This window comes from Dendronephthya gigantea, unplaced genomic scaffold, assembly GCF_004324835.1.
Source record: "Dendronephthya gigantea isolate DGI-Jeju-01 unplaced genomic scaffold, DenGig_1.0 000024F, whole genome shotgun sequence".
In the NCBI taxonomy this organism is placed as follows: Eukaryota; Metazoa; Cnidaria; class Anthozoa; order Malacalcyonacea; family Nephtheidae; genus Dendronephthya; species Dendronephthya gigantea.
Window position 1 is genome coordinate 1,855,289 of NW_021163034.1, and position 19,556 is coordinate 1,874,844.

General features: G+C 39.2%; 1 protein-coding gene across 6 annotated transcripts in view; it reads left to right on the forward strand.

Annotated features, from left to right (window-relative positions):
• LOC114522963 overlaps window positions 1–19,556 on the forward strand; it is a 72,042-nt gene that overhangs the window by 8,547 nt on the left and 43,939 nt on the right. For 3 of the 6 annotated variants that reach the window (XM_028543749.1, XM_028543751.1, XM_028543750.1), the window contains exons 5-18: window positions 197–532; window positions 737–1,084; window positions 1,695–2,030; window positions 2,193–2,519; window positions 3,782–4,117; window positions 4,379–4,705; window positions 4,907–5,254; window positions 5,897–6,232; window positions 6,396–6,722; window positions 7,961–8,296; window positions 8,500–8,847; window positions 9,496–9,831; window positions 9,995–10,321; window positions 11,599–11,934. In XM_028543749.1, coding sequence (XP_028399550.1) covers window positions 197–532; window positions 737–1,084; window positions 1,695–2,030; window positions 2,193–2,519; window positions 3,782–4,117; window positions 4,379–4,705; window positions 4,907–5,254; window positions 5,897–6,232; window positions 6,396–6,722; window positions 7,961–8,296; window positions 8,500–8,847; window positions 9,496–9,831; window positions 9,995–10,321; window positions 11,599–11,934 — 4,704 coding nt within the window. The remainder of the gene's footprint in view (window positions 1–196; window positions 533–736; window positions 1,085–1,694; window positions 2,031–2,192; window positions 2,520–3,781; window positions 4,118–4,378; window positions 4,706–4,906; window positions 5,255–5,896; window positions 6,233–6,395; window positions 6,723–7,960; window positions 8,297–8,499; window positions 8,848–9,495; window positions 9,832–9,994; window positions 10,322–11,598; window positions 11,935–19,556) is intronic. The other 3 variants (XM_028543752.1, XM_028543754.1, XM_028543753.1) reach the window with 3 other exon arrangements.

Genomic DNA, 19,556 nt, shown 5'->3' on the forward strand with positions numbered 1-19,556 from the left:
ATACTTTATCATGATTTTAATTTCATCTCGTTAAACTGACTTTTCCAGTTTTAATCCGATTTTATACGAGAAATAAGACGTTGTCTTTCCATACCTCACACATGTAATTTTGTGGTTCAAAAATTAAAATTCATTACCTCTGACTCTACCATGACTCGTAGCCGTGAACTCAATTATCTCGGGATATTCTCTCAAGCTCTTTCAGATAAACATGGGACATTGAGATTACAAGGGCCATTGAGTACAGTTGGACAGGGTCGCCTCGAAGTGTTCTACCTTGGAGAATGGGGAACAATTTGCGACGATGAATGGGATATAAATGATGCCAGGGTTGCTTGTCGTCAGCTTGGTTATTCAGATGCTGTTAGATCGCTTTCTGGATATCAGGTTCCTTCCGGTACTGGACCTATATGGTTAAACGACGTTGGTTGTATTGGAAAAGAACTAAATATATCAAGCTGCTCTCACGCAGGATGGGGCATTGGATATTGCGGGCATTCGGAAGATGCTGGGGTAGAATGTAAAACAACAGGTATCGTAGTCAAATACTACGTATACACCTTTTGTTTCCACATGTGTCAAACCGTTAAAATCGCTCCCCGTAGTCCTAAATTGCTGCCCGCACTTCTGTGGGTGGCCATGTTTTTGCGTAAACAAATACTCCAGCAAATATTATTATGAAAATTTGATACCCCCTGCAACCTAAATTTATGACTACAACATAAATTCATTACAGATTTTGAAGTTACTAGTAATCAATCGCAAACACTGAGGTTACGAGGGCCATCAAGTGCAAATGGAACAGGTCGTGTTGAAATTTTCCACAAAGGACTATGGGGGACAATTTGTGAATATGGTTGGGGTATACATGATGCTAGGGTTGCATGTCGTCAACTTGGGTACCTGGATGCATTTAGGCCTCTTACTGGAGGCGACGTACCTTCTGGATCTTCTGGAGTTATTTGGTTAAGTTACGTTCGTTGTTCTGGCCGGGAACAAAATCTAACAAGTTGTTCTCACAATGGTTGGGGAAATACTGACTGCTCGAATTCTCAAGACGCTGGAGTAGAATGTAGTACAACAGGTAAAGCATTTGAGAAAAATTCCTCTCATTTCATTTCCCACCATTCAGGTAATTTTCGATTGATTTTATGCAGGTGAATATTCATGTTTTATTTAACCAAAATCCAAGGTCGAACGAGGATTCACAATAGTTTTGGCAACCGTACGTACAACAAAATAATCGTGTTTACTGCGGAGACTTTTTTGCTCGCAGTGGTGTAGCCATCAATATTTGGGGGGGTTGGCAATATTCATATATATATATGTTAAGTGAATGCAATTAAGGACAATAGAATTTCAAAAGAAATTGAAGATGCAGAACATGAATATATATGTATTCAATTATACGACTTAAATTTCTAAAGACTTGATCTTCAAAAAACTGTTTCATTTTTAGCTTTTCGGCCCAATACCAGTACGAGTCCATTCGAGAACGAAAAATTCCGACAAATTTTCATCAGTCAATACGGTTTACAACTATTAGCACTACCTACTGATTACTTTTTTAGCACTACCTACTGATTACTTTTAAGTTTAGTTTGACTACACAGTTCCATAACCTTAGAAATAATTTTTAATTTATATCAAATTTATACCATCATTGACCTGATATATTCGTAAATACTTTAAAGCTCTTGCAGATACGCCAGTTATACTGAGGTTACAGGGGCCATCGAGTGCAAATGGAACAGGTCGTGTTGAAGTACTGTACAATGGAGAATGGGGAACAATTTGTGATTATGGTTGGAGTTTAAGAGATGCCAGGGTGGTATGCCGACAACTTGGCTATCCAGGCGCCTTTAATGCTCTTCAAGGCGGGGAGGTTCCATCAGGTTCTGGACGAATATGGTTATCTTATGTCAATTGTAATGGAGACGAACAAAATATAACAAGTTGTTTTCGTAAGGGATGGGGAAATCAACAATGTGAACATGACAAAGACGCTGGAGTTAAATGCGCAACAGCAGGTAAAGATGTTGTATATTTGGTAAGCGTAGTTACAATGGATTGTGAAATTATTTGAGTAAATGGTGCGTGCTTTTCATTTCAAGAATTTTTACGATTTCTTTCTTCGAATTTTGGACAAAATCTTTTTTTAATAATAACATTTCAATTTTCAATTTTCGCAGACCCGAATTTACCAGTCAGATTACAAGGGCCATTGAGTGCCAACGGCACCGGTCGCGTCGAAGTATTTCACAATGGAGAGTGGGGGACGATCTGCGATGATATTTGGGATTTAGAACATGCTATAGTTGTGTGTCGTCAACTAGGGTATCCAGATGCCATTGCGAAACTTGATGGGGGGCAGGTTCCATCTGGTTCTGGGCGTATTTGGTTAGATAACGTCGCTTGCACTGGGAAAGAGGAGAATATAGCAATGTGTGATCATAATGGTTTAGGAGTAAACGATTGCTCACATTCTGAGGACGCTGGAGTAAAATGTGGAAGAACAGGTAAAATGACAAAAAAACTCTTGAATGGAAAGATCATTCTGGAATCACTTCTAGGGAGCTTTATTGCGTCTTTTTCCAATTTTAAAATGTATTCCAGTAATGGTTTAGAGCAGGCAAAACAAATAACAACAGCAAAAATCCTGGGGCAGGTTGTACGAAGGTTGGATAGCGCCATCCACCGGATAATGATTTTTTTAACCGTTCTAAAAATGCTTCAATGACAATAAAATTTCAGCCTTTGAACCAAATATTATCAAAGAGGATTCTTAATTTAGGAATACTACGATTTAATAATTCCTATTATTACTAATTCCTTTAGTTATTCCTAATAGCGGGCGATTTTGAAGCGATTGAAAAAAAAACACACTATCCGGTGGATAGCGCTATCCGGCTTTCATACAACCGCCCCTAGGTATTTTAGGAATTCAAAATATGCGTTCGAAACCAATTTATTGCCTACATACGATACGAGATCGTGTTTACACAATATCTTAGTCAACTATGCCGTTTCGGGCTTTTTCCACGATAGGTGCAAAGTCAAATGACATTTTTTCAAGAACAAGGTCGAATGAGACTTTTTTAAAGCCTGTTTTCCACTAGGCGAAATTTTGCGCGCGGAGCGGGATTTTTCTTTGTTTTTCTCACATTTGATCACACTGGATCCAAGAGTGTTTGCTTCCATTATTGGGACTTAAACCTTGTATAATGGAATCAATTCGTAGTTACCATGCAATCAACTACCAGTAGGAAATGTGTATCTAACCATACATCCTTTTTAGTAATAATACTCTGTTCAGCAAGAATTTCGTGCCGTTTTCAAGCACTGTGTACCTCTCTGCCACAATACAAGCACAAAAATTATTAAATTCATAAAAAAATTTTTGAAAAAAAAATTGCAAGTGAGATGATTCACGTCAGGTTGAGTTTATGAGAGGGAATGCTTAAATTGTTAATAAATACATGCCCAGAATCCGCGAGGAACATAATGTGCAACAGTTCACATAGGGGACAGAAGTTTTAATACCCGTCTCTTAGTTCCAATAAATAAATACTTTATCATGATTTTAATGTTATCTCTTTTCTCGTTAAACCAACTTTTCCAGTTTTAATCCGATTTTATACGAGAAATAAGACGTTGCTTTTCCATACCTCACACCTTTTGTCGTTGTAATTTTGTCGTTCGAAAATTAAAATTCGCTACCTCTGACTTTACCATGATTCGTATGGCCGTGAACTCAATTAGCTCGGGATATTCTTTCAAGGTCTTTCAGATAAACATGGGACATTGAGATTACAAGGGCCATTGAGTACAACTGGAAGAGGACGTGTTGAGGTATTCTACCGTGGAGAATGGGGAACAATCTGCGATGATGAATGGGATATAAATGACGCCAGGGTTGTATGTCGTCAACTTGGTTATTCAGATGCTCTTAGATCACTTTCTGGAGATCAGGTTCCTTCCGGTACTGGACCTATATGGTTAGATAACGTTGGTTGTATTGGAAAAGAACTAAATATATCAAGCTGCTCTCACGCAGGATGGGGCACTGAAGATTGCAGCCATTCGGAAGACGCTGGGGTAGATTGCAAAATAACAGGTATCGTAGTCACATACTAATGCAGCTTTTGTTTACTCATGTGTCAAACCGTTGAATTGTTATCTCTTTTCTCGTTAAACCGACCTTTCCAATTTTAATCCGATTTTATACGAGAAATAAGACGTTGCTTTTCCATACCCTCACACCTTTTGTCGTTGTAATTTTGTGGTTCAAATATTAAAATTCGCTACCTCTCACTCTACCATGACCCATTTGGCCGTGAACTCAATTAGCTCGGGATATTCTTTCAACCTCTTTCAGATAAACATGGGACATTGAGATTACAAGGGCCATTGAGTACAATTGGACAGGGTCGTCTCGAAGTGTTCTACCGCGGAGAATGGGGAACAATCTGCGATGATGAATGGGATATAAATGATGCCAGGGTTGCTTGTCGTCAACTTGGTTATTCAGATGCTCTTAGATCACTTTCTGGAGATCAGGTTCCTTCCGGTACTGGACCTATATGGTTAGATAACGTTGGTTGTATTGGAAAAGAACTAAATATATCAAGCTGCTCTCACGCAGGATGGGGCACTGAAGATTGCAGCCATTCGGAAGACGCTGGGGTAGATTGCAAAATAACAGGTATCGTAGTCACATACTAATGCAGCTTTTGTTTTCACTTGTGTCAAACCGTTAAAATCGGTCCCCGGAGTCCTAAATTGCTGCCGGCACTTCTGTGGGAGGCCATGTTTTTGCGCAAAGAAATACTCCAGAAAATATTATTATGAAATTTGATATCCTCCTCCGACTTAAATTTATGGCTACAACATAAATTCATTACAGATTTTGAAGTTACTGGTAATCAATCGCAAACACTGAGGTTACGAGGGCCATCAAGTGCAAATGGAACAGGCCGTGTTGAAATATTCCACAAAGGACTATGGGGGACAATTTGTGATGATGGTTGGGATATAAATGATGCTAGGGTTGCATGTCGTCAACTTGGTTACCCGGATGCAGTTAGGCCTCTTACTGGAGGCGACGTGCCTTCTGGATCTTCTGGAGTTATTTGGTTAAGTTACGTTCGTTGTTCTGGCGGGGAACAAAATCTAACAAGTTGTTATCACAATGGTTGGGGAGATAATGCGTGCTCGCATTCTGAAGACGCTGGAGTAGAATGTAGTACAACAGGTAAAGGATTTAAGAAAAATAGTAGGAAAATAAAAATTTCATTTCCTACTATTCAGTTGATATTCGATTGATTTTATGCACGTGAACATTCATGTTTTATTTAACCCAAATTCAAGGTCGAACGAGGATTCACAATAGTTTTGGCAACCGTACGTACAATAAAATAATCGTGTTTTCTGCGGAGACTTTTCTTGCTCGCAGTGGCGTAGCCATACATATATACATGTTAAGTGACTGCAAGGACAATAGATTTCAAACGAAATTGATAATGCAGAACATGAATATATGAATATCGCCCTCCTCAATTATCGATGCTGGCTACGCCACTACTTGCTCGCCATCTGAATATTCAATTATATGACTTGAATTTCTAAAGACGCAATCTGTATAAAACTGTTTCAATTTTAGTTCCCCGGCGTAATACGGGTACGAGTCCAATCGAGAACGAAATATTCCGAAACATTTCCATCAGTCAACACGGTTTACAACTGTTAGCACTACCTACTGATTACTTTTTTACACTACCTACCTTTTACTTTTAAGTTTAGTTTGACTACTGAATTCCATAACCTTGAAAATAATTTTCAATATATATCAAATTTATACCATCATCGACCTGATATTTTCTCAAATACTTTAAAGTTCTTGCAGATAAGCCGGTTATACTGAGGTTACAGGGGCCATCGAGTGCAAATGGAACAGGTCGTGTTGAAGTACTGTACAATGGAGAATGGGGAACAATTTGTGATAATGATTGGAGTTTAAGAGATGCCAGGGTGGTATGCCGACAACTTGGCTATTCAGGCGCCTTTAATGCTCTTCAAGGCGGCGAGGTTCCATCTGGTTCAGGGCGCATATGGTTATCTTATGTCAGTTGTACTGGAGAAGAGCAAAATATAACAAGTTGTTCTCATAATGGATGGGGAAATCAACAATGTGAACATGACAAGGACGCTGGAGTTAAATGCGCAACAGCAGGTAAAGATGTTGTATTTTTGGTAAGCGTAATTACAATAGATTGTGAAATTATTTGAGTAAATGGTGCGCGCTCTTAATTTCAAGAATTTTTACGAATTCATTTTTCGGATTTTTGGGCAAAACCTTTCCTAAATAATAACTTTTCAATTTTCAATTTTCGCAGACCCGAATTTACCAGTCAGATTACAAGGGCCATTGAGTGCCAACGGCACCGGTCGTGTCGAAGTATTTCACAATGGAGAGTGGGGGACGATCTGCGACGATTATTGGGAATTAGAACATGCTATAGTTGTGTGTCGTCAACTAGGGTATCAAGATGCAATTGCAAAACTTGATGGGGGGCAGGTTCCATCTGGTTCGGGGCGTATTTGGTTAGATAACGTCGCTTGCACTGGGAAAGAGGAGAATATAGCAATGTGTGATCATAATGGTTTAGGAGTAAACGATTGCTCACATTCTGAGGACGCTGGAGTAAAATGTAGAAGAACAGGTAAAGTGACAAAAAAAACTCTTGAATGGAAAAATCATTCTGGAATCAATTGTAGAGAGGCTTATTGCGTTTTCTTCAAATTTAGAAAATTATTCCAGTAACGGTTTAGAGCAGGCAAAACAAATAACAACAGCAAAACATCCTGGGGCCGGTTGTACGAAGGTTGGATATCGCTATCCACCGGATAGTGATTTTTTTAACCGTTCTAAAAATGCTTCAATAGCAATAAGATTTAAGCCTTTGAACCAACAATTATTAAAGAGGATTCTTAATTTAGGAATACTAGGATTTAATCAAAGTTATTCCTAATAGCGGGCGATTTTGAAGCGATTGGAAAAAAACACACTATCCATGCAGTGGATAGCGCTATCCGGCCTTGATAGAACAGGCCCGAGGAATTTTTGGAATTCAAAATATGCGTTCGAAACCAATTTATTGGCTACATACGATACGAGTTCGTCTTTACACGATACCTTTCTCAACTATGCCGTTCCGGGCTCTTTCCACGATAGGTGCAAGGTCAAATGAGTTTTTTTCAAGAACAAGGTCGAATGAGGCTTTTCTAAATCCTGGTTTCCACTAGGCAGAATTTTGCGCGCCGAGCGGAATATTTCTTTGTTTTTCTCACATTGGATCACACTGGATCCAAGATTGTTTGCTTCTATTATTTGGACTTAAACCTTGTATAATGGAATCAATTCGTAGTTACCATGCAATCAGGGGAATGTGTATCTAACCATACATCCTTTTTAGTAATAATACTCTGTTCAGCAAGAATTTCGTGCCGTTTTCAAGCACTGTGTACCTCTTTGCCACAATACAAGTACAAAACTTTTTAAATTCATACAAAAATTTCTGAAAAAAAAATTGCAAGTGAGATGATTCACGTGAGGTTGAGATAGCTTATGAGAGAGAACGCTTTAATTGTTAGTAATTACATCCCCAGAATCCGCGAGAAACATAATGTGCAACAGTTCACATAAGGGACAGAAGTTTAAATACCCGACTTTTAGTTCCAATAAATAAATACTTTATCATGATTTTAATGTTATCACTTTTCTCGTTAAACCGAATTTTCCAGTTTTAATCCGATTTTTTACGACAAATAAGACGTTGCCTTTCCATACCCTCACACCTCTTGTCGTTGTAAATTTGTCGTTAGAAAATTAAAATTCGCTACTTCTGACTTTATCATGAGTCGTATTTGTGAACTCAATTAGCTCGGGTATTCTTTCAAGATCTTTCAGATAAACATGGGACATTGAGATTACAAGGGCCATTGAGTACAATTGGAAAGGGTCGTCTCGAAGTGTTCTACCGTGAACAATGGGGAACAATCTGCGATGATGAATGGGATATAAATGATGCCAGGGTTGTTTGTCGTCAACTTGGTTATTCAGATGCTGTTAGATCGCTTTCTGGAGATCAGGTTCCTTCCGGTACTGGACCTATATGGTTAGATAACGTTGGTTGTATTGGAAAAGAACTAAATATATCAAGCTGCTCACACGCAGGATGGGGCATTGAAGATTGCAGCCATTCGGAAGACGCTGGGGTAGAATGTAAAACAACAGGTATCGGAGTCACATACTGATGTATCTTTTGTTTTCACTTGTGTCAAACCGTTAAATTCGGTCCCCGTAGTCCTAAATTACTGCCGGCACTTCTGTGGGTGGCCATGTTTTTGCGTAAACAAATACATCTAGCAAATATTATTACGAAAATTTGATACCCTCCTGCAACTTAAATTTATGGCTACAACATAAATTCATTACAGATTTTGAAGTTACTGGTAATCAATCGCAAACACTGAGGTTACGAGGGCCATCAAGTGCAAATGGAACAGGCCGTGTTGAAATATCCCACAAAGGAGTATGGGGAACAATTTGTGAACATGCTTGGGGAATAAATGATGCCAGGGTTGCATGTCGTCAACTTGGGTACCCGGATGCAGTTAGGCCTCTTACTGGAGACGACGTACCTTCTGGATCTTCTGGAGTTATTTGGTTAAGTTACGTCAGTTGTTCTGGCCGGGAACAAAATCTAACAAGTTGTTCTCATATTGGTTGGGGAAATAATGCCTGCTCGCATTCTCAAGACGCTGGAGTAGAATGTAGTACAACAGGTAAAGCATTTAAGAAAAATTCCTCGTATTTTATTTCCTACTATTCAGTTAATTTTCGGTTGATTTTATGCACGTGAACATTCATGTTTTATTTAACCCAAATTCAAGGACGAACGAGGATTCATTTGGCAAACGTACATTCAATAAAATATTCGTGCTTACTGCGGATACTTTTCTTGGTCGCAGCGGCGTTGCAATCGATAATTGGGGGGTGGGCAATATTCATATATTCATGTGAAGTGACTGCAAGGACAATAGATTTCAAAAGAAATTGATAATGGAGAACATGATATTTGAGTATCGCCCCCCAATCATCGATGCTGGTTACGCCAGTGCTTGCTCGACATCTGGATATTCAATTATATGACTTGAATTTCTAAAGACGCAATCTTCATAAAACTGTTTCATTTTTAGCTCTCCGGACCAATACCGGTACGAGTCCAGTCGAGAACGAAAAATTCCAACAAATTTCCATCAGTCAACACGGCTTACAGTTGTTAGCACTACTTACTGATTACTTTTTTTAACACTACCTATGGATTATTTTTAAGTTTAGTTTGACTGCTGAGTTCCCTAACCTTAAAGTACTTTTAATTTATATCAAATTTATACCATCATTGACCTGATATATTCTCAAATACTTCAAAGTTCTTGCAGATACGCCGGTTACACTCAGGTTACAAGGGCCATCGAGTGCCAATGGAACAGGTCGTGTTGAAGTACTGTACAATGGAGAATGGGGAACAATTTGTGATAATGGTTGGAGTTTAAGAGATGCCAGGGTGGTATGCCGACAACTTGGCTATTCAGGCGCCTTTAATGCTCTTCAAGGCGGCGAGGTTCCATCAGGTTCTGGACGAATATGGTTATCTTATGTCGGTTGTACTGGAGAAGAACAAAATATAACAAGTTGTTCTCATAATGGATGGGGAAATCAACAATGTGAACATGACAAAGACGCTGGAGTTAAATGCGCAACAGCAGGTAAAGATGTTGTATATTTGGTAAGCGTAATTACAATAGATTGTGAAATTATTTGATTAAATGGTACGCGCTCTTAATTTCAAGATTTTTTACGAATTCGTTTTTCGGATTTTTGGGCAAAACCTTTCCTAAATAATAACTTTTCAATTTTCAATTTTCGCAGACCCGAATTTACCAGTCAGATTACAAGGGCCATTGAATGCCAACGGCACCGGTCGTGTCGAAGTATTTCACAATGGAGAGTGGGGGACGATCTGCGATGATAATTGGGATTTAGTGCACGCTAGGGTTGTGTGTCGTCAACTAGGGTATCCAGATGCCATTGCAAAACTTGATGGGGGGCAGGTTCCATCTGGTTCGGGGCGTATTTGGTTAGATAACGTCGCTTGCACTGGGAAAGAGGAGAATATAGCAATGTGTCGTCATAATGGTTTGGGAGTAAACGATTGCTCACATTCTGAGGACGCTGGAGTAAAATGTAGTAGAAGAGGTAAAGTGACAAAAAAACTCTTGAATAGAAGTATCATTCTGGAGTCAATTGTAGGGAGGCTTATTGGGTCTTCTTTCAATTTCGAAATGTATTCCAGTAACGGTTTAGAGCAGGAAAAACAAATAACAACAGCAGACATCCTGGGGCCGGTTGTATACGATTGTTGGATTGCGCTATCCACCGGATAGTGATTTTTTTGAACCGTTCTAAAAATGCTTGAAAAGCAAGAAAATTTCAGGTTTGGAACCAACAATTATTAAAAAGGATTCTCAATTTAGGAATACTAGGATTTAATCAAAGTTATTCCTAACAGCGGGCGATTTTGAAGCGATTGGAAAAAAACACACTATCCATGCAGTGGATAGCGCTATCCGGCTTTCATAGAACAGGCCCGAGGAATTTTTGGAATTCAAAATATGCGTTCGAAACCAATTTATTGCCTTCATACGATACGAGTTCGAATTTATTCGATACCTTTCTCAACTATGCCGTTCCAGGCTCTTTCTACGATAGGTGCAAGGTCAAATGGGTTTTTTTCGAGAACAAGGTCGAATGAGGCTTTTCTAAAGCCTGTTTTCCACTAGGCGGAATTTTGCGCGCGGAGCGGAATTTTTCGCACGAAGCGGAATTTTTGCGCGGAGCGGAATTTTTCTTTGTTTTTCTCACATTGGATCACACTGGATCCAAGATTGTTTGCTTCAATTATTTGGACTTAAACCTTGTACAATGGAATCATATCGTAGTTACCATGCAATCAAAGGAATGTGTATCTAACCGTACATCCTTTTTATTAATAACACTCGATCTGTTCAGCAAGAATTTCCTGCCGTTTTCAAGCACTGTGTACCTCTCTGCCACAATACAAGTACAAAAATCTTTAAATTCATACAAAAATTTCTGAAAAAAAAAAAAAGTGAGATGATTGACGTGAGGTTGAGATAGATCATGAGAGGGAATGTTTTAATTGTTAATAATTACATGTCCAGAATCCGCGAGGAACATAATGTGCAACAATTCACATAGGGGACAGAAGTTCAAATACCCAAATCTTAATTCTATTAAATAAATACTTTATCATGATTTTAATGTTATCACTTTTCTCGTTAAACCAACTTTTCCAGTTTTAATCCGATTTTGTACGAGAAATAAGACGTTGCCTTCCCATACCTCACACCTCTTGTCGTTGTAATTTTGTCGTTCGAAAATTAAAATTCACTACTTCTGACTTTATCATGAGTCGTATTTGTGAACTCAATTAGCTCGGGTATTCTTTCAAGGTCTTTCAGATAAACATGGGACATTGAGGTTACAAGGGCCATTGAGTACAATTGGAAAGGGTCGTCTCGAAGTGTTTTACCGTGAAGAATGGGGGACAATCTGCGATGATGAATGGGATATAAATGATGCCAGGGTTGTTTGTCGTCAACTTGGTTATTCAGATGCTGTCAGATCGCTTTCTGGAGATGAGGTTCTTTCCGGTACTGGACCTATATGGTTAGACGACGTTGGTTGTATTGGAAAAGAACTAAATATATCAAGCTGCTCTCACGCAGGATGGGGCATTGAAGATTGCAGCCATTCGGAAGACGCTGGGGTAGAGTGTAAAACAACAGGTATCGTAGTCACATACTAATGCAGCTTTTGTTTTCACATGTGTCAAGCCCGTTAAATGCGGTCCCCGTAGTCCTAAATTACTGCCGGCACTTCTGTGGGTGGCCATGTTTAATGTTTTTACGTAAACAAATACTCTAGCAAATATTATCATGAAAATTTGATACCTCCTGCAACTTAAATTTATGGTTACAACATAAATTCATTACAGATTTTGAAGTCACTGGTAATCAATCGCAAACACTGAGGTTACGAGGGCCATCGAGTGCGAATGGAACAGGCCGTGTTGAAATATTCCATAGGGGACTATGGGGGACAATTTGTGAACATGGTTGGGGTATAAATGATGCCAGGGTTGCATGTCGTCAACTTGGGTACCCGGATGCAGTTAGGCCTCTTACTGGAGGCGACGTACCTTCTGGATCTTCTGCAGTTATTTGGTTAAGTTATGTCCGTTGTTCTGGCCGGGAACAAAATCTAACAAGTTGTTCTCACAATGGTTGGGGAAATAATGCCTGCTCGCATTCTCAAGACGCTGGAGTAGAATGTAGTACAACAGGTAAAGCATTTAAGAAAAATTCCTCTTATTTCATTTCCTACTATTTAGTCAATTTTCGGTTAAGTTTATGCACGTGAACATTCATGTTTTATTCAACCCAAATTCAAGGTCGAACGAGGATTCACAATAATTATATAGTTTTGGCAACCGTGTGTACAATAAAATTATCGTGTTTTTTGCCGAGACGTTTTTGCTCGCATGCAGTGGCGTAGCCATCGATAATTGGGGAGTGGGCAATATTCATGCATATATTCATGTTAAGTGACTGCAAAGAAAATATATTTCAAAAGAAATTGATAATGCAGAACATGAATATATGAATATCGGCGCCCAATTATCGATGCTAGCTACGCCACTGTTTGCTCGCCATCTCAGTGAATATTCAATTGTATGACTTGAATTTCTAAAGACGCAATCTTCATAAAACTGTTTTATTTTTAGCTATCCGGCCCAATACCGGTACGAGTCCATTCGAGAACGAAAAATTCCGACAAATTTTCATCAGTCAACACGGTTTACAACTCTTAGCACTATCTACTGATTAATTTTTTACCACTACCTACGGATTACTTTTAAGTTTAGTTTGACTACAGAGTCGCATAACCTTAAAAATAAATTTTAATTTATATGAAATATATGCCATCATTGAGCTGATATATTCTCAAATACTTTAAAGTTCTTTCAGATAAGCCGGTTATACTGAGGTTACAGGGGCCATCGAGTGCAAATGGAACAGGTCGTGTTGAAGTACTATACAATGGAGAGTGGGGGACAATTTGTGATAATGATTGGAGTTTCAGAGATGCCAGGGTGGTATGCCGACAACTTGGCTATTCAGGCGCCTTTAATGCTCTTCAAGGCGGCGAGGTTCCATCAGGTTCTGGACGAATATGGTTATCTTATGTCGGTTGTACTGGAGAAGAACAAAATATAACAAGTTGTTCTCATAATGGATGGGGAAATCAACAATGTGGACATGACAAAGACGCTGGAGTTAAATGCGCAACAGCAGGTAAAGATGTTGTATATTTGGTATGCGTAATTACAATGGATTGTGAAATTATTTGAGTAAATGGTGCACGCTCTTAATTTCAAGAATTTTTACGAATTTGTTTTTTGGATTTTTTGGGAAAACCTTTCCTAGATAATAACTTTTCAATTTTCAATTTTCGCAGACCCGAATTTACCACTCAGATTACGGGGGCCATTGAGTGCCAACGGCACCGGTCGTGTCGAAGTATTTCATAATGGAGAGTGGGGGACGATCTGCGATGATAATTGGGATTTAGTGGAGGCTAGGCTTGTGTGTCGTCAACTAGGGTATCCGGATGCCATTGCAAAACTTGATGGGGAGCAGGTTCCATCTGGTTCGGGGCGTATTTGGTTAGATAACGTCGCTTGCACTGGGAAAGAGGAGAGTATAGCAATGTGTCATCATAATGGTTTTGGGGTAAACGATTGCTCACATTCTGAGGACGCTGGAGTAGAATGTAGAAGAACAGGTAAAGTGAGAAAAAAAAGCTCTTGAATGGAAAAATCATTCTGGAATCAATTGTAGGGAGGCTTATTGCGTCTTCTTCCAATTTCAAATTGTATTCCAGAAACGGTTTAGAGCAGGCAAAACAGATAACATCCTGGGGCCGGTTGTATACGAATGCTGGATAGCGTTATTCACCGGATAGTGATTTTTTCAACCGTTCTAAAAATGCTTTAAAAGCAATAAAATTATAGCCTTGGAACCAACAATTATTAAAGAGGATTCTCAATTTAGGAATACTAGGATTTTAAGTTATTCCTAACAGAGGGCGATTTTGAAGCGATTTACCCGGACCCAGGTATTTTAGGAATTCAAAATTTTCGTTTGAAACGAATTTATTGCCTACATACGATGCGCGCACAAATTCTCTTTTCCAGAAGATGAAATTCATTTAGTTTGGCATTGATGCGAGTTGTTCATAAGCCAATAAATGAGTTATTTACAATTTTCTGATAAACAAGCAGATATCCTCATATATTCCAGCGCCAGTTGTTTCATCGTCCGGAACTTATGAAGTTTCCATGCCTTTTCATTTCCCCTCAGACAATTCTTTTAGAGTTACAAATGAGATACAATTATTTCGTTTCTCGTTCACGAAGAATGCTATCAATTCTCTTAGTAATAGACTGATCATCCAATTCCTTCTAGCTTTTAAGATAAGGTTACAAGGCCCATTGATTGAGAGTGGTATTGGTCGCGTGGAGGTATTATATAATGGACAATGGGGGACAATCTGTGATGATGACTGGGATATAAATGACGCGAAAGTTGTATGTCGCGAACTTGGTTATCCAGGTGCTCTCAATGCTCTTCAAGGCACCCGGGTTCAATCTGGTTCTGGACGTATATTGTTAGATAGCGTCTCGTGCACTGGAACAGAAGAAAGTCTTGCACATTGTTCTCACCAAGGATGGAAAAATCATGATTGCAGCCATTCCGAAGACGCTGGTGTACAATGCATGAGGAAAGGTAATGCTAAAAAAATACTTCATGGTGATGGTACATTAAAAGTTGTATAGGTAGTTATAGAAGCAGCCTGAGCAAAACGTCTCCGGTCATAATTATAAGTCAGTTATTTTTTCATTCCAGCTTTTGAAGTTACAGGTAATCTATCGCAAACACTCAGATTGCAAGGGCCATTGAGCGCAAATGGAACAGGCCGTGTGGAAGTATTATACCATGGACTATGGGGGACAATCTGTGATGCTGGATGGGGAATCGAAGATGCTAGGGTGGTATGTCGTCAGCTTGGTTATCCGGATGCCGTAAGACATATTGTAGGAGGGCAAGACATTCCTTCGAGGCGTTTAGGACCCATTTGGCTATCTAACGTCGCTTGTACTGGCCAAGAACAAAATTTAACCAGTTGTCCTCATGATGGTTGGGGAAATAATGCTTGCCCTTATTACAGGGACGCTGGAGTAGAATGTAGTAGAACAGGTAATGCAGCATCAAACAGAAAGTGCTCACGCTTTGCCCAAAAAATATCTTCAACATTTTTGTCCATACTGGTTCCAAGATCGTTTTTTGGACTTAAACCTTGTATGATGCAATCAATTCCTAGTTACCATGCAATCAAGGGAATTTGTATCTAACCATACATTCTTTCTAGTGATAATACTCTGTTCAGCAAGAATTTCGTGCAGTTTTCAAGCACTGTGTACCTTTCTGCTACAATACAAATACAAAAATGATTAAATTCATACCAAAATTTCCGAAACAATTTCATCACGATTCACAACAGTGAATTCTCAGGCTGAATAGCAATCCTACCAGTTGTGTTTGCTTACATGAGTTAATGTTCCGTTTTTGATTACTGAGTTACATATCTTACTGGCTGTTCAATTGAGTTTCTAATTGTGTAATCCTCTCAGCCTAACTAGCATCTGACCAGATAATATTATATTCCAAAACGCTTTTTAGTTCTTGCAGATAAACCTTTGTCATTGAGGTTAAAAGGACCTTTGAGTGCAACTGGAACAGGACGGGTGGAAGTACTCTATAATGGACAGTGGGGAACAATTTGTGATCATGGCTGGGATTTAAGAGACGCGAAAGTTGCGTGTCGTCAACTTGGGTATCCATATGCTTTTAACATTCTTCGAGGTGGCGAGGTACCTTCTGGCTCTGGACGAATTTGGCTAACTAATGTCGCTTGCAATGGAGACGAACAAAATATAACAAGTTGCTTTCATTATGGATGGGGCTATCACGAGTGTGACCATAACAGAGACGCTGGAGTAATGTGTACAAGAACAGGTAGAGTTGTAGTGAACAGGGAAAAATTTCGTTTTTAACAGATCTGAAAAATTCCACATTTTCCAGGCTAATTAAGGTGGCACGTTACAGTATATTTAGTTGCGCTCTTGCGCGTGGAAACATTAATAACCTCGCGATATTTGTCTAGTTTTATTTTTGAACGCACTGCCAAAGACCAGCGAGAAACAAACATAAATGCTGCTATCAGAATCAGAATAATCAGAACAACATACACGACGCGTGTTTGTTTCATGTGATGCGTGTTTTGGACCCGCGCGTGTAATTGCACACGTCATTAAAAAATTCCTTAATATACATAACTGATTTTATATAACTGCATAAACCGCTTATCGATGGTCATGATGGTTCTTCAATTTTTTGCAGAGCCGAATCTGCCAATTAGGTTGCAAGGGCCACTAAATGCTACTGGTATTGGTCGTGTTGAAGTGCTTCATGACGGAGAGTGGGGCACAATCTGTGATGATCGCTGGGGATTTGATGATGCAAGGGTTGTTTGTCGTCAACTTGGTTTTTCAGATGCCGTGAGTGAACTCCCAGCGGGCGGTGTTCCACCTGGTTCTGGGCGTATTTGGTTGGATGAGGTTGCCTGTACTGGAGAAGAAGGAAATATAGCAATGTGTTTCCACAACGGTTATGGAAATGAAGATTGCACGCATTCTGAAGACGCCGGAGTAATATGCAGGAGTACAGGTAACGCTGGAGATGAAACTTTATAGAAAGGTCAGGTCAACTTTCTTGCCAAGTAAAGTAACACAGGAGAACATATATTCTATTTCTTTTATAATATAACTTAATAAAAAGATTTTGTACAAATATTATAATTCGATTTAATTACAAATTCTCATTACATCGCTTCATTCGATGTCAAGTTTGGAGGGAAAAGTCCCGTGTTTCTATACAGTGATAGAAACACGCTTATTGACCAATCAACACGCGCGTACTATCAATGTTATATTATAATTTTTAATGATACATAGTTCGACTATACACCCTTTTTTATGCAACCGTACCGTTAAAAAGCGGTCACTCAGAAAATGTCCAACTTTATTTAGCCCAATGCAACATTTACGCCCTACTAATAATTGTATTCGGGAGCATACCTTGTTAAGTTAATTGTGGTAAAGTCACTTATGTTCAAATCATTTCTAAACGAATATTGACTGATTAATTTCATCTCGCTACAAAAATAAATAACATTGTTCATTCCCTGCTATTTATTTAGCATGAATCCATATTTATTACAAATTATTTTCGTCCCGGCACTTCAGTGTACACCGTAAAAAATCAAGTTTTCCTTCCCAGGTACTTGGAATCAATCTGAAGCACTGAGGTTACAAGGACCACTAAGTGCAAACGGAACAGGTCGTGTTGAAGTGTTCTACAGAGGGCAATGGGGCACAGTCTGTGACAATGGGTGGGATTTCGAAGATGCTGTTGTTGCATGTCGTCAACTTGGGTATGCGGCTGCAATCAGATCCATATCTGGGAGAGAGGTTCTACCTGGTACTGGACCTGTTATGTTATCTCTCGTTGCTTGTAAGGGCCAAGAAGAGAAAATAACAAGTTGTGCTCATAATGGTTGGGGCAATAATGCCTGTTCACACTCTGAAGACGCCGGGGTAGAATGTAGTAAGACAGGTAATCTTGCCCATCGAAAGATCTTGTATATTTAATAACTTATTTGTTGAAATGAAACTGTAAAAGTTCTTTCTTGCTTTAGCTTTCCCCAGTATTTCACCAGTTCGTTGTCTCATTCCTTTAAAATATCAAAATCCATAACCTATTGATTGCTGAACTTTTCCTGATAATAGATCTAATCTAATCATCTTATTCCATTCCTTCAAGTTGTTACTGAGCCTGTTAAAGTGAGATTACAAGGTCCTCTGGATGTATATGGAATAGGTCGTGTAGAGGTATTCTACAATGGACAATGGGGGACAATCTGCGATGATGCATGGGATATGAATGCCGCCAAGGTGGTATGTCGCCAACTTGGATATTCAAGTGCTTTCAGATATCTCCAAGGCGGTCAGGTTTCATCTGGTACTGGACCCATACTTTTAGATGATGTCTCGTGTAATGGGACAGAACAAAATTTAGCAAGTTGTTCTCATCGAGGATGGGGAAATCATGATTGCACTCATTCCGAAGACGCTGGTGTGGAATGTCTCATAGAAGGTAAAGCTTTAATGAAATATAATTGTAATTAGGTATGCAAGAAGCAAAAATAATGTTGCAGATAGCAACGTGGAAGCCTCTTCGTATATATAACTTCTCATGAAATGTTGTCATGCAATTATATGAAACAGAAAAAACAATCGCACTTCTCGATTTTCTCCCTCGGGGGCTTTTTCACGAGCATTGAAACATATGGCGAAACCTAGGAAGTTTTAAACTAAAATTTATCTTCTCCTAACGACGCAAGCATATTCGCAATATTCACATGCTTTGCTCTTATTAATAGCAAAGAGTTTCGGAGTTTGGTTATATATGCATGACTGCCTCTACGCATGGATATCACAATTTTGTCACTTACTCACACTTTGATGGGTGCAGACTCTACAGCATATAAATTTAGACTTTCTTCCACACAGCTGATGCTGATAATATATCGCAAACACTAAGGCTAAAAGGCCCATTAAGTGCAAATGGAACAGGTCGTGTTGAAGTATTTCATAATCGACTATGGGGAACAATCTGTGATGATGGATGGGATATCAAAGATGCCAGAGTTGTATGTCGTCAACTTGGTTATCCAGACGCAGTGAGATCTCTTGGTGCGGGTCAGGTGCCTCCAGGATTTCATGGAAATATTTGGTTATCTCACGTCAATTGTACTGGTAGAGAACAAAATCTAACAAGATGCTCCTATACTGGTTGGGGAAATACTGGTTGCTCACACTCTGAAGACGCTGGAGTAGAATGTAGTACAACAGGTACAATCGTACTAAATTGTAGTAAAAAACATCTATCTATAGAAGTTGTATTTCTTGACATTTTGAGTGACTTGCAAATGCTTAAATCAGACTGTGTCCGACTTGATAAAAACATGCTTGCCGCAAGGCGAGGCTGGCATCTGCGCACCAAAGGAAGATTCAAGTTTCCCGAGTTCAAGAATTTTCCAGTGAAATGTGTAAATCCCGGGGTCTGCAAGTATGTTTGTTTTCATTTCACGCTATTTCGGGGGGGGAAGTCTAAAAAGTTCCGTAATTAGAGTTTGCAGTATATATATGTAATAGTATACAACA